Here is a 14,341-nt window from a genome sequence, read left to right as displayed (position 1 = left end):
ATAGAAGAAGACATTGAGTTTTATTTGACGGATTCTACCCAGGTCTCAGGAGGACAATTGCGTTACACTGCCTCAACCCCCTTCACAGTAACAGCCACGAACATTATCAGTTACACATGCATTTTACCAATTTTCATTTACTGGTATTTATATACAAAATATTTCAATCTAAACGTAGCAATCAATTCAGTGTCCTTAAAAACGATTAATTTAATGAATGCTAACATTTTTTGAAAGATCTCTTGTCAGGATGATGTCAGACCCAAGGACACATACAACTTCGATAAAGACAACTCTGACAAGAGCCACAGTAACAGAAAAAAAAACATTCAGAAAAAACTCATACAAAATAAATTGTTACATATCCATATACCTGGGTGGTGCACCGATCCATAACCGGCTATTAGGCAACGCCTACTCCTGTTAAAGGCACGTGAACTAGGGAAACATAATGGTCGACATGACCTATTGGATTGGTGTGAGTCACAATTCACGCAGCCAGCTGTTCACAGTTGTAGGGTAAACCACCTAACCAGGCAGCACATCCCAGCTATATGAGACATGAGACATGGTGTAGGATAAACCACCTAACCAGGCAGCACATCCCAGCTCTATGAGACATAAGACATGGTGTAGGATAAACCACCTCACCAGACAGCACATCCCAGCTATATGAGACATGAGACATGGTGTAGGATAAACCACCTAACCAGACAGCACATCCCAGCTATATGAGACATGAGACATGGTGTAGGATAAACCACCTAACCAGACAGCACATCCCAGCTATATGAGACCCGAGACATGGGACATGCAACTATATTTCGGTACTTGAAGGCCAGGGTCCCATGGTACAATAGACATACCAATTACCAAGGTTACACGATTTACACACGTTATACATACATTACATACATAACGGTTGACTACCCAATCCATTTGTGCTACTCCGCAGTCCATACAGACTCCCTGCTGGGACGGTAGTCGGTTATCTTCATACGTTCACACACAGTAACTCTCCCCTCCACTCAACAAGTCCAGACTGCATAGTTGCTGAGTTTTTTCAGACAGGTGAGTGTTGATACATATTACATTTTGATTTGATTGTTGTTTAACGTCGCTCTCGGTAATATTCCAGCTATATGACGGTAGTAATCGAATCTGGTCCAGTGATAAACATGGTCGATCTATGCAATTGGGATACAATGACATGCCTCAACTTAGTCAGCGACCCAGACACCCAATTCCCTTAGTCGCCTTACGACGAGCATGGGTTGCTAAAGATGTATGCTTACCCGGATCTGCACGGGGCGTGGAGTCATTGAACACAGACGTTCTATGAAACGTTTCTCTAAAACATTTATCAAGGAGGTTTACATACTTTGTTGATCCCAGTATCCATGAAATCGTCAACAAATTATCCAGGTCTGTCTTGCCAAGCTTAACTGCTTAACTGCAGGGGCTTGTCAGCCACGCACACAAAGAAGCTACTGAACTGGAGAGACGCTCGTGGCTACGATAACGCTACATAAAACGAGACATATCACGGAAATGTATCATTGGTTTGTGTATGCGTAGGTCAGAGAGAGAGAGAGAGAGAGAGAGAGAGAGAGAGAGAGAGAGAGTGAGAGAGTAGGTTAGAGAGAGAGAGAGTGAGAGAGAGTAGGTCATAGAGAGGGGGGGAAAGTAAGTAAGAGAGAGGAACAGAGTGAGGGAGAGAGAGAGGGGCGTGGGGAGAGGTGACAAAACATGAACAAAATTAAATGATTTAGGACATTCATGTCTTGAAAATTGTACAGGCCATGGTAATTCTTTACATGTGGCAGGAGGAAGTATTACAGCACAGTTTACAGTTTATCACTGCAGAATCAGAATCGTAAATGGATTCCGGGTTAGACAACGTCCCTAAGAGCCTATGCTGGTCGTACGCGGCGACCAAATGGATAGGGTGGTCAGTGAAATAGCCTGTCATGGTATCATGCTCACAGTATCGACCACTGGATTGTCTCAATTGTTTAAAGGCCGTCTTCATATGGCTGGAACATTTCTGAGTGTGCCATTAAACAAAAACATAAACACATGCCAACATGATGTACTGTGGTACATGGTTGGAGAATCGAGGATGAATGCCATAATATATATTTATGGTGATCGTAATGACACGAAGCATACATAAAAATATAATGTAAATCCACACTTTGAAGTTGAAAGACCAGTATGAAAAAAAAAATAAGTATGAAGTTTTCTTGAATGTCTTTAAAGAATTGTTTCCTGTTTCATGTTTACGATCAAAATGCGTTTTTCAGACTCATCTGATAAAATAGGAAACTCCGGATGAAGCTTCATAGGATTGTAATTGGTATGTAAAAATACTAGAAAAAAAGCACTAGACACCATATTGTGACGGTGAACACGAGTGACAGTGAAATCGCCTGATCTGCTTCATGCTTGTCATGAAGATCCGGCTTGAAATAAGAAACAAACAAAAAAGAAAACAAATTCTAAGCATTCTCAAAATTTAGATCTCTGCATAAAGAATGAGAGAGACAATATACCATCGACAAGTATGTATGACAAGAGGGATAACAACTTTCCTGTTGTCATATTTCCCTTTATATCGAGTAATATTGCAACGACTGCAATGGTGTCTGCATTTCACAACTTAGAATCATGAGGTACAAACTGTTTCTACGTAGATTTCAGGGAGTGTTATACGGCTCTTGCCCAAACGATGTTTGATCAAGGTAACAACATTTAAGATTGTAGTAAATATAATGTTTTCCAAACGTGGAGGACCATATGGTTCCGTGTTGGTTCAGGTGAACATATGACTTGCCATTGCATGTGTTTGTTCAGGTGAATACTTGACTTGTCATAGCATGTATTTGTTCAGGTGAACACTTGACTTGTCATTGCATGTGTTTTTTCAGGTGAACACTTGACTTGCCATTGCATGTGTTTGTTCAGGTGAACACATGACTTGTCATTGCATGTGTTTGTTCAGGTGAACACATGACTTGTCATTGAATGTGTTTGTTGAGGTGAACACTTGACTTGTCATTGCATATGTTTGTTGAGGTGAACACTTGACTTTGTTGTGCTTCAGTTCCCGGGGCACTACTTGGTCTGGTGTATGTTGTCTGCTATTTGGAGCTTTTACGAAGAAACACGAATGTGCAGGGTAAGTGATAAATGACAATCGACAGAACATGTTGGTATTGTATGGTAATGGTGCAGACAACCAAGAAAGACGACAGGGGTTTGTTTATAACAATGAACGTTTGATATGACTTGATCAGTCATGAACAGTGCCCCTATGATTCGTCAAACATTCGTTGTTACGGCGTGGCATGGTCCGAATCAATCCCAGTGACAATGTTTGGGGTTCCCGTCCACTCCTCATGAAGCGCCTGACCCAGTTCGGTTAACAAGAGGCTAAGGGCGGCCATTGACGTCGGCGTACACATCTCCCAATCATGCCGCAGACATGCTGTATGGGGAAAAGGTCAGAACTCATGGCTGGCCATTGCATTCTTGTCATGTTTTTTTTCTGCTGGAAGTAATCAGTTGCGACACGTGCACTGTTGGCACGGGCATTATCGTCTCGAAAGACCAAGATGGCGCGCACAGGACACAACTATTGGGGCCAGTATGATGTCTTGGTAGTACAGTCAAGTGGACCCTTTCCATCCCTATATCATTACAGACATTTGCCTTAGATTGATGCTCGCATGACGTTCGTAAGGACGCCTCCAGACACGACCACGCCTATTCAGAAAGACAAGAGTAAATAGTATCTTCGATTTCTCATTTTTACGCTCTAAAAACTTATTATGTCTGGCTAGAGTGTGTCGATCTGGTACAAACCTTGGTAGATGCAGATCAGCTGCTTGTAAAGATTTCTAATCGTCTTGGCAGGAACTTGAAATCCGGCCACCTGCGGCCAGTGAACGGCGCTTTGATTGGCTGTTTGGGCTTAATTTGGTAAAGTCTGGTTTCTGATTAACCAATCCTGGTTGACCTAGGGCCCCTGTGCGGGGCCGATCATTTTATCTCTGTGGGAACTTGTTCTTCAAATCACACGCTGAGACATATTGAACGTATTAACTACCTCTCAATAAAGCATGCCCCGGAGTGCAATGTGCAATGTTTTTAGTGTTTGGGGCGTTAGATTTTGCTTTCGAAACCTTATGTCTTTGGCTGTCATTTTACAATGGGAATGTATGAGTGATCTCTCAAATATGAATAAGTGAACTAAAATTGTCTTCTGTTTTTGTTTTTCAGAATGTGAGCACAGGGACACTGAACATACAGCAGTGATGCAAAGAAGGAAACTAAATGGTAAAAGTTTTCTTAAAAGTTTTGTTACTCGTGACTAAGGTCTTGCCGAATGCCATCTACTATGTCAATATATAACATGTCTAATCAAACAGTACAAAATGTCCCCGGAAGGTCCAGGTTTCGATCCCTAGCCGCGTCATACCAAAAGACGTTAAAAGATGGTACTTGTTATTACCCTGTCTGGCGCTCGGCATTAAGGGGCTAAAACAAGGACTGGTCGGCTCGGAGTCAGTATACTGTGTCTGAGAGGGGTATTCATGTTAAATTGCGGCATGGTATCTCAGTGAGCTAGCACTATAAATCGGCATCAGTCCGGACTAGTACAAGCAGCCACACACACATACACGTACATGAAGTCGCTATATAAGTGCAATAATCTTGGACGAGACGTTAAACACCATTTCACCTCACCTCACCTCACCTTTTCATATAATCTTTTAAAAAGAAATTAAGATCAATTTTAGTTCATCAACATTTCCAAGACATAAACCAATTGCCGGCACTGACGTGGACACCGTTTTAGCTTTCTTATTGTCCGTCTGTCTTATTCTAATACTTGACTGTAATACCCTGTACAGTACGCGAGAAACGTTGCTAGTGGTCTATAGCATGGTTGTAATTAATATTAAATAATTTATTGAAAAAATATGTTTAAATTTTGATCTGGGTAGTTGTATACTTTACCTGTGATACTTACTTGTCGATAGGTATTTAATCATAATTATTAATTAACTTGTCCTCATCGCGATATTGCTGCAATACAGCCGATGAAATGTAAAATGTTAACTCTCTCACTCACATTGATCGAGAATCTATTGTTAGCAGGCCACCGTCGTATGACAGGAATGCTGCTGTGCGTCGTCGAGACAGAATCTTACTTTTTGATGCACATTATATGACATGTTTACCCTATTCGCGAACACCTGGTGTCTTCACTGATATAATGTTTGCCTTTTGGGTCCATTGGAATCTGTTTCTGCCCATGGTTGGGACTAATTGTTCTCTGGCGGTGACGTATCGTGTTTACTGATAGAGCAGGACATGCTTACTATGCTTGCGATGTGACGGTGCCAGCACTGAATTTCAGTGATCTATTTAAACACAATTTTCACCAGCAGTTTGCTTGTTATGTCATAGGTTTCTATTTCGGCAGATAATCGAGACTGGTTATTCTCTGGTGTTGGTGTTTTGTATTTACTTAGAAAGTACTGCCATGGTCACACGTTAACGAGGTGATAGTACCATAAAACTCTTTATTAGGGCCATGACACAATATATTAGCTTTCGCAAAAATCCATAGATATCCGCGGGGTATTTTCCCGCGGAGTGTACGCAACTTCTTCGTTTATTATTTCAATTTTGCAGCTGAACTTTTGCAATGTAGTGTATATTCATAAAATGCTTTAATAGTGTTTTTTAATACGATTCCAGACAAGCAGCTTGTGTCGAGTACCAACTACGAAACCGAGGTCAACCAGTTAGTTGACATTTTTCGGGAGAAAGTAGCAAGTAAGATTCCATAATTTCATAACTAAGAAATAAATAGACAATGATTTGATTAATTCCCATAAATAGATAAGTCAAAACAAAAGAAATCAATCTTTTCCCAAAACGTTACTAGTAAAGATTTCAGAACTTATGATTGATACCATAAGTTCAAAGTACAGAGTTGCATCCCTTGGGCGTGCCATGACCCCACTGTCTTGGGTTTGAATATCTAATTCGCCCTGATCATGATCATTAGGTTTACAGCACAGTTCCCGTTGTCGTGTTAAAATAAAGTGGTAAACGTCTAATACCTGCATCACCTTGGGCTTTCCTCACCCATCAAGCTGACATGCCATGATATAACTGGAATACTGTTCATAGTCGTGTTAAGAAACATCTCAATCATGTGTAAATTCACCAGAACAGTTGTAAGCTTTGAAGTGTAATTCAATGGTTGCTTTCTAAACACTGTTTCGTTTAGTTGCATGCCTGTTGGTCATATTTTCTTTGTTATAATGTTTTCTCTTTGTGAGTCAGCCCTGAAGAAGAAACATATTTGGTCCGAGTTACGCCCCTTTCCACGATGCACAGGCAAAGAGAAAAAAGCACGTAAGAATAACACGTGTTGTGCTCTAATACTTCCTCCTGCCAAATGCAAAGAATTACGATTGTCTGTACACTTTTCAAGATATGAACGTCCTAAATCTTTTAATTGTGTTCAAGTTTAAGTCACTGCTCAGCTCTAGCTGTGTGTATGTCCGTCCGTCTGTCTGTCTGTCCGTCTGTCTGTCTGTCTGTCTGTCCGTCTGTCCGTCCGTCCGTCTGTCTGTCCCTCTGTCTGACCTACACATATATAAAGTACAGTAAAGTACGGTTATAACGAACTCAAAGGGACCATTCATTTAAGTTAGTTATATCCGTAGTTCGTTATAAGCATATATTCTGCATACATGCAACAAATCACGGGACTAAAAATAAGTTCGCTGTATCAGTAAGTTCGTTATAAGTGTTTTCGTTATAAACGTAGTTTACTGTAATGATAAACACACACACACACACGTTCTCCCTTTCTATTATTAAAATGCGATAATACGTACTTTTCTTGTCAGTGGACATGTGCAATGACACAGCTGCCTGCAAACACCCACTTCCGGCGACTGACAGCCAAGAAAACATCCGCAATATTCTTACACCTGTAACCAAACTCAAAGAGGGGGCACTAGGAAGGATAAAGGATGTTTTCAACATACAGGAGAGGAGGAAATATGCTTTTGTCACGGCAGCGTCAGCGGATCACTTTGATGAATCCCAGGAGATGATCATGACTCTGGACAAATACATTTTCCCTCATTTGAGCAACTACTCCTTCTATTATTACGACATGGGGCTGAACAGAAGTCAGGTCAAACTGGTAAGTTATGACTTTGTTTAAGAAATAAACGCAATGGCCGGACGATCGCATTCAAAAGTGGGTGAGATTTGACAATCAGTATTCGAAAAAAGGTACTGATAATCCCTTTGACAATTGTGAAAATATCAATGAAAATTACCAAGTCCGCTCCCCTGACCTGTCCAACATTGCTGAGATCGAATGGGAGTCAGGGAGTCATCATTATTTAAACACGTGTAAATATTTTCAAAGCCAGCCTGGTTCCCTGGGTATGCTGCGCTGACCCAGGCAATGGCTGCACAATGGCGGCGTCCACTAGACGAACAAACATGGCGGACACGAAATGTATTTACAATAGAAAAACGTTACGACAGATGGTTAAAATATTATCTTATCATTTTCATAAATGCTCTTGCAATGTATACGTAACGAGAATAACGTCTATCGTTACTTTTAGTGAAGGATGGAATTGAGGAAAACATGTACCGAAGCGACATATCCTTCATCGATAAAAAAACAAACGTTACGGCGTTTGAATTAAAATATATCATCTAATAATTTCATTGTGGTAATGGGATAAACAGATAATACAGCTGTAAAAGATTAAAGATAAAGGTAGGTATATTGATATATATTGATATAATATATATAGATATTGATTCCGAATGTGTTGCAGCTACAGCAATATGGCAGAGCCGAGATAAAACGGTACCCGTTTGATTTGCTGCCTGATCGGTTTTCCTACTTGAAGTGTTACACGTGGAAGCCCGTCGTGATACAGGTATTAGGCGCACCTAGATATCTGCACATATATATCTGTACAGCACACGCACACGCACATGCGCGCAGAGATATCTGTAACGCACACGCACACGCACAAATGCCTCCACATGTCGAACTATAATTCATGCACTGAACCTACCACAAATAACTGTTTTTTAATTGCTTGAACAAGCGGCAAGTTTTGTGCGAGAAACACGAAACTTACCTATCCTATCCAATAGAACCATTCCCAAAACAAGTTATCAAACATTTCCATGGGACCTATAGGGACTCTGGTTTGAAACTGATTCCCAGCAACCTATGCTGTTTGTAAGTGTTGGTTTAGTGGATCGGGTGGTCAGGCACGGTGACGTGGATCCTTGTAAATCATCGTATCCTATATGCGTAGAGCGATGCTCACGATGTCAATCAATGAATTGCCTGGTCCTAACTTGATATTTACATACCGCCAAAAGAAGCTGGAATATTGCTTTTCGACTTTGAAAAACAAATAAACACCCACAAACACTTACAAACAACACTATCTCCTTTCCATCACTTATCGGTGTATCGTATTTTCATATACATTCACTAATAGTTGTCACGTAATGTTATTTTCAGGCTCATTTTGACAATGCTGAGTACACATTTTGGTTGGACGCCTCTGGACGGTTCGACCAAGGCAATCTGCGTGAAATGTTCGACTTGCTGAAAGAAACAGGTGTGCTTTTGTCGCCATGGCCAAAATATCCTTTTGCACAACATTGTTCAAAGCACATGTTTTCCTACTTCAACACTGAACCATGCCACTTTTCAGTTTATCACGAATCTGAAGCCAATGTGATAATGCTACACAATCAGCCATTCACAAGACGTCTTATAATGGACCCGTGGGTGTCATGCGCAGTGGACCCAAACTGTTTGTGTCATCCAGGCGCAACCAAATTGTACTTTTGTTCATTCGGCACCAGGAAGTATGGGAAATGTCACCGGTATGACCAATCAGCCCTCAATTTGGTTCTTCTACAGCTGTTTAGAAGGAATATAGATTCCATACAATATAAGAAAAAGAAATACGCACATGTCTCCCGAAAAATAGGACAATTGTACCTCAATGAAATGTTCAAGGAAAGAGTATGATGTGCCAGTACATGCATAAGGCTCTATCTCGGACCAAAGATCAAACGCGTGAGAATATATTGCTTGAAGTGATTCACAGTTGAATTGTTGAAGGATGACAAGGTAGACCCAATTTTATGGATAGCAACTTCTTTAATACTGTAAAAAGCGACGTTTCGGTATAGATCCTTATACTGTTGTCAAGCAAGACTGAATGAGGGTTACTTACTTATATTGGAGATTTAACGTGTGCTTTCCGACTGCAAGCGTATGTCGCACACGGGCCCGGCCCGGCCATTTAATGTGTTTCCAAAAAGGGGAAAAGTGAGTTTGTGCAACCCAGGAGTGGGGCCTTAGGGGTTGCTTATATAGTAATTTTGAAATTTTGAGATTTGGAAAGAATGCGAAGAGTGGGTTGGGGACGAACTAAGGGAGCTGTGTGTGTTGGGTGGTTATCAAATAAGGTAGTTTTGGTTTTAATATTTTATTTGGGGTTTAAATGCGGCTAATTAGTCCTGTTTTTATTAGGTATATGCCTAAGGCTTTGAATTTTTCTAATTTATTTTGTGGATTTAGGATTGTTTCTAGTGTAAGTCCGGTTTTAAGATTTAGGGTGGTCTGTAGTGTTGTTCCGTGTGTTAGGTAGTGTGTGCAGTGAATGAGTACGTCTTCTGGTGTTTCTTGTTGTTTGCAATGTGGGCAGTTTCCTGTTGTGTGTAGATTAGCTATTTTACGGTGATTATTTAGTTTGGTATGGCCTGTTTGTAGTTTGGTAATTATTCTGTCGATTTTTTTGGATGGGTGTAGTATTTTTGGTTTATTTAGGTTTTTTTGAGTACTTTCCTGATTTGGCTATTTGAGTTTTGGTATATATTTTGCAATTTTTTGTTGATTTTTTGTTTAGTGACACTTTTGATTTCTGATTTTGAGCTGGGTGAGTTTAAGCTTATTTCTGGGAGTTTAAGGGATAAAGAATGAGGGCCTTAGTACAGAATATATATAGTAGGTGGAGGATTCACAGTAGAGAATTTAACAGTAACAACAATAGCATACTTGAGTGGAATAACACGAGTAAGAAATGACAACAGAAGAATAATACTGTCACACGATGGACAGAGAACACATAGGTGAAAGCCAATAGGGCATGAAGCCAATCAAGGCGGATGGGATGAAACAGCGTGTGGTGTGTGGTGTGTGGTGTGTGGTGGTGGTGGTGGTGGTGGTGGTGGTGAGGATGGAGGTATGGTTGCAGAGGGGAGGGAAAGGTGTTTTTCTGTGGTGGCGCACCCCCATGTACCTTTGGACACCTTAAATATTTCACCTTTTTGGTTTTGTTGCTTGTGGTTCAACCATTCGTGTGTTTCGCTAACATGATCGTGGGTTCCACAGTTTCAACGGTGGACTCTTACGACATATACCTGCTGGTCACTCAACTTTCTACCATAACACATAACTACGTACTACGCTGGGAAATACGTTCTGGAGTTCACATTAGTTTATGGTAACACCAAACCATATACATGTAGTTTATTAATAGTATTTATCATATTTAAGACGTTTAATGCACATGGCATTTTTGTATAATAAAATACCTTAATTTTCAAATGGCTGTGCGGGTACATTTTCGCATATATGATACAGTTTGCACCTCGGTTTCACTGGTGTCTTTAATTTCTAGCTCAGTTGGTTAAATTATTGGAACGGAATTCACTATGTGACCATCATTGATGTAGATGTTATCAATAAAGAAATCGAGAATTTCACATATTGTTTTCTCAGTAAACTTGATATTTGCTTTTATTTGTGACAAATGGTCTTGAACCTATCACAAAGGGAAGTAGCTACCTATCTAAGGTCACCACACTCTGAATGATTGACGGACGTTGTTATTGTATTGTTGTTTTGTTTGTTGTTTAACGCTGCACTCAGCAACATTCCAGCTATATGACGGCGGTCTGTATATAATCGAGTCTGGACCAGACAATCCAGTGATTGACATCATGACCACGAAATCGGGACACGATGACATGCATCGACCAAGTCAGCGAGCCTGACCACCCGATCTCGTTGGTCACCTCTTACGGCAAGCATGGTCGCCTTTTTACGGCAAGCATGGGTTGCTGAAGACCTATTCTACCCCAGATCTTCACGGGCCGTATCGGCAAGTAAACAGTATGGGAATCCTTGGAGACGACACCGGGCCTTTGGTGTGGCAGGCGAACGCTCTACCCAGCAAAATACCCCCCGCCACTCCTGTAGGTATATTGGCCGATACATCTCGTACAGTATGGGTACCAATCAAACAACTACGTAAACATGCCACTCGTCTGGCGAATCATGTTTACTGGAGATTTATATACGGCGCGATACACCATGCATCTTATTTATCAAGATGTGCCTGCAGTTTATTAAACTACAACGGTACATCAAAAATATGTTTCCAATGAGGTGAGGTGAAATTGGGTTTAACGTCGCGTCCAAGATTATTGCACTTATATAGCGACTTCATGTACGTGTGTGTGTGTGTGTGGCTGCTTGTACTAGTCCGGACTGATGCCGATTTATAGTGCTAGCTCACTGAGATACCATGCGGCAGTTTAACATGAATACCCCACTCAGACACAGTATACTGACTCCGAGCCGACCAGTCCTTGTTTTAGCCCCTTAATGCCGAGCGCCAGACAGGGTAACAACAAGTACAATCTTAAAACGTCTTTTGGTATGACGCGGCTGGGGATCGAACCCTGGACCTTCCGCTCTCCGGGCGGACGCTCTACCACTAGACCACGGAGGCGGTCTGTTTCCAATGAAGTGACAAGAATTCTTAAATATTTAAACTTGTCAACAAGATATAAGTTGCTCTGCAGTGAAGCTTCCTAGGTCCGATCCTTAGGGACGTCAGTGGGCTTGGATTTTGTGTTAAGACCAGATATTTTTTCAGTTACAGATGCAAAACCAGCTCAATTCTTTCAATAAAAAACCATGAGCCAAATGTTGTTTTATTCCTAAAAAACACATTGCAATAATACAATGTTTGTGGCAGATAAATTCTTTTTGTCCAATAATATGAAGCATTGTTATTTTTTTCAAGAATTATCGGGTTCAATTGGTTGCTGCTTTGTTTTGTTTTGTGGGGGAGGTGGTGGGGTGTGTGGAAAATAATATACCCCCACCCCACCCCTGTCGAATATCAAATGTTCGGCCCCTTTGGACGTGGGGCCTTATTGTCCTAAATATGTTAAATTTTACTGTAGGCTCTATTGTTTGTTTTGAGTTAGTGAGTGAGTTAGTTGAGTTTTACGTTTGAACCACATTTCAGTTCTTTATCGGTGTGTCAGCTTGATGTGAGAGTGTGTTAGTTGAGTTTAACGCTGCTTTGAACAATATTTCAGTTATATCACGGCGTGTAAGCTTGATGTTGGAGGCAATCCAAAAGTGATGCCGGTCTTGGAGATTTTCCATTGGGTTTAAACCCACAAGCATGGGTATGGTGCCCCAGCAGGATTTACACCGTCCCTACAGTCGCGGGCGATAATTAGCAGTTTTAGCCAAAATTAACTGAAAAATGTTCCACGTCTAATAGGTGTGCAGCATGTGAATGTGAATAGAAGAATAGCACGGCGTATGGGAATATTGCAGTTAAGCGCTGTAACATCAGCAATTATCTGAGTAATCCATGCACGTTGAGCCGTGATGTTGATGAACAAATAAGAGATAGCATTATTTCTCAACAAGGTTGATGAAATAAAATATGTATTTCATGCGCAGGGGGCACGTGTGTCTCTTCAAACACTTCATGTTGATTGTTACCTTGACTAAATATGACCTAGATGTTGAGGCGGGGGTGTTACATCTCCCCGAAACATGTTATACGCATGCAGCAGTCATACATACCTTAATATGAAAATGTACATGTATGTTTGTCTAAGATTGACACTCTTATTTAAAAACAAAAAATATAACGACCAAACCCTTTCCCTATCCAATAGAAATATCTGAATAAAGAAAAGTCGATTGTACGATTCCGACTACATCATGAGCTTTGAGTTTACCCATTGCATTGAATTCGTCCTGTGATTCTAGACTCACTGCGTATCTGCTTAATGCATCTTAACAACTCAGGCGGAAGTACCGTATTTCATGTCTTATAACGTCCATGTAATGCTATCAGGGTGTACGGGGTTTTACGAGCTGAATGGGCTTGTAACCACGAATATTTATTTAAATACCGTCCCAAGTGCCTTGATCATGATAATACGTAGATATATTATATCCGCCAAAAACGTTATGATTCCTATCGTAAATAAATCCTTTTCATTAAATCCGATTGAGTTTACAAGTTCACAATTCACGTAAGAAAAGAAATTTATTTATGGTGAAAAAGCATTTCGCAAAAGATCTTAATTCATTCGTGAAATTCGTTACTCACCTCGATTTTACATTCAGGGTCTTTTGAAACAATTCGTTATAACCGTCGGTACTTTATATCCGTGTTGGTTATAACCATGTTCAACTGAAGCTTAAGTCTCGAAAGTCTAAAATGGAAAAGGTATTTTGATCATCGCACGTCAACAACAAAAATGCGCCTGGGCGATAACTCCATTGAACACGGTATGCCGGGCGCGCTTGACATCTCACGTGACCTCATCGTTTCAAATTGTTTATTGGTAATAATAGTTTCGTTTATTTCAGGCGTTAGTAGCAATTACAAATAGTGTACAACTCACGTAGTCGTTTTAAATAACCCGCGCTCGCTAGAGCGTGCGACCTGGTTTGATGAATACAGGGTGTGTGTTGAAAGTACATCATACCACAATAGAGACGGGTTGTGTCACTACGATATACGCCGGGTAATGTAGGAATAATAAATGTACGTCTAGCTGGATCAAATTCATCTAGTACGATCTACACGTTGTACACCATGAACGTTAGACAACCTATATAGAAAAATATATAGGCAAAATATATAAGACTACACAATCAGCAAGCTAGCAGTGTCGTTTAATTACATTTAGCGCGCAAGAACGAGGTAGTCATGTCACCCTGCATTGACTATAACGCTGAAGGCAGCCGGATTTCGAATCACTCGCGCTGCGTACTATTGTGAACCATTTGTAAAGAATTATTCAGCACTGTTCCGACTTGCATAGTTTATGTTTCAATGCTAGCTTTTCCATTAAACGCGATGACAAATAAGCCCTACGGTTTGAGTTTTAACCGTGTAACATGATGTGCACAGTT

General features: G+C 40.7%; 1 protein-coding gene across 3 annotated transcripts; it reads left to right on the top strand.

The window, feature by feature from the left end:
- Positions 1-535: 535 nt before the first annotated feature.
- Positions 536-10,844, top strand: LOC139470159 (uncharacterized). Of its 3 annotated transcripts, XM_071252457.1 has the most exons (9): positions 538-1,071; positions 2,307-2,359; positions 3,107-3,181; positions 4,285-4,341; positions 5,773-5,850; positions 6,367-6,438; positions 6,939-7,240; positions 7,896-8,000; positions 8,603-10,844. In XM_071252457.1, the coding sequence occupies exons 2-9, from the start codon at positions 2,335-2,337 to the stop codon at positions 9,119-9,121; spliced, it is 1,233 nt and encodes a 410-aa protein (XP_071108558.1). In that variant the 5' UTR covers positions 538-1,071; positions 2,307-2,334; the 3' UTR covers positions 9,122-10,844. The 3 variants fall into 3 exon arrangements, with proteins under 3 accessions (XP_071108559.1, XP_071108558.1, XP_071108560.1); XM_071252458.1 differs by lacking the exon at positions 6,367-6,438 and having other exon boundaries at positions 536-1,071; XM_071252459.1 differs by lacking the exon at positions 2,307-2,359 and having other exon boundaries at positions 539-1,071.
- The last annotated feature ends 3,497 nt before the right edge of the window (positions 10,845-14,341 follow it).

The sequence above is a fragment of the Haliotis cracherodii genome, unplaced genomic scaffold (assembly GCF_022045235.1).
Source record: "Haliotis cracherodii isolate W230 unplaced genomic scaffold, xgHalCrac1.p SCAF_20, whole genome shotgun sequence".
Classification (NCBI taxonomy): Eukaryota; Metazoa; Mollusca; class Gastropoda; order Lepetellida; family Haliotidae; genus Haliotis; species Haliotis cracherodii.
This window is presented reverse-complemented; position numbering and strand designations above follow the sequence as displayed.

Excerpts from the sequence above, each read along its gene's own strand:
- LOC139470159 (XM_071252457.1), top strand. The coding sequence starts at position 2,335 with ATGAAGCTTCATAGGATTGTAATTG. Across the intron at positions 5,851-6,366 it reads TTTTCGGGAGAAAGTAGCAA|CCCTGAAGAAGAAACATATT; the intron begins GTAAGATTCCAT and ends TTTGTGAGTCAG. Across the intron at positions 8,001-8,602 it reads GGAAGCCCGTCGTGATACAG|GCTCATTTTGACAATGCTGA; the intron begins GTATTAGGCGCA and ends TGTTATTTTCAG.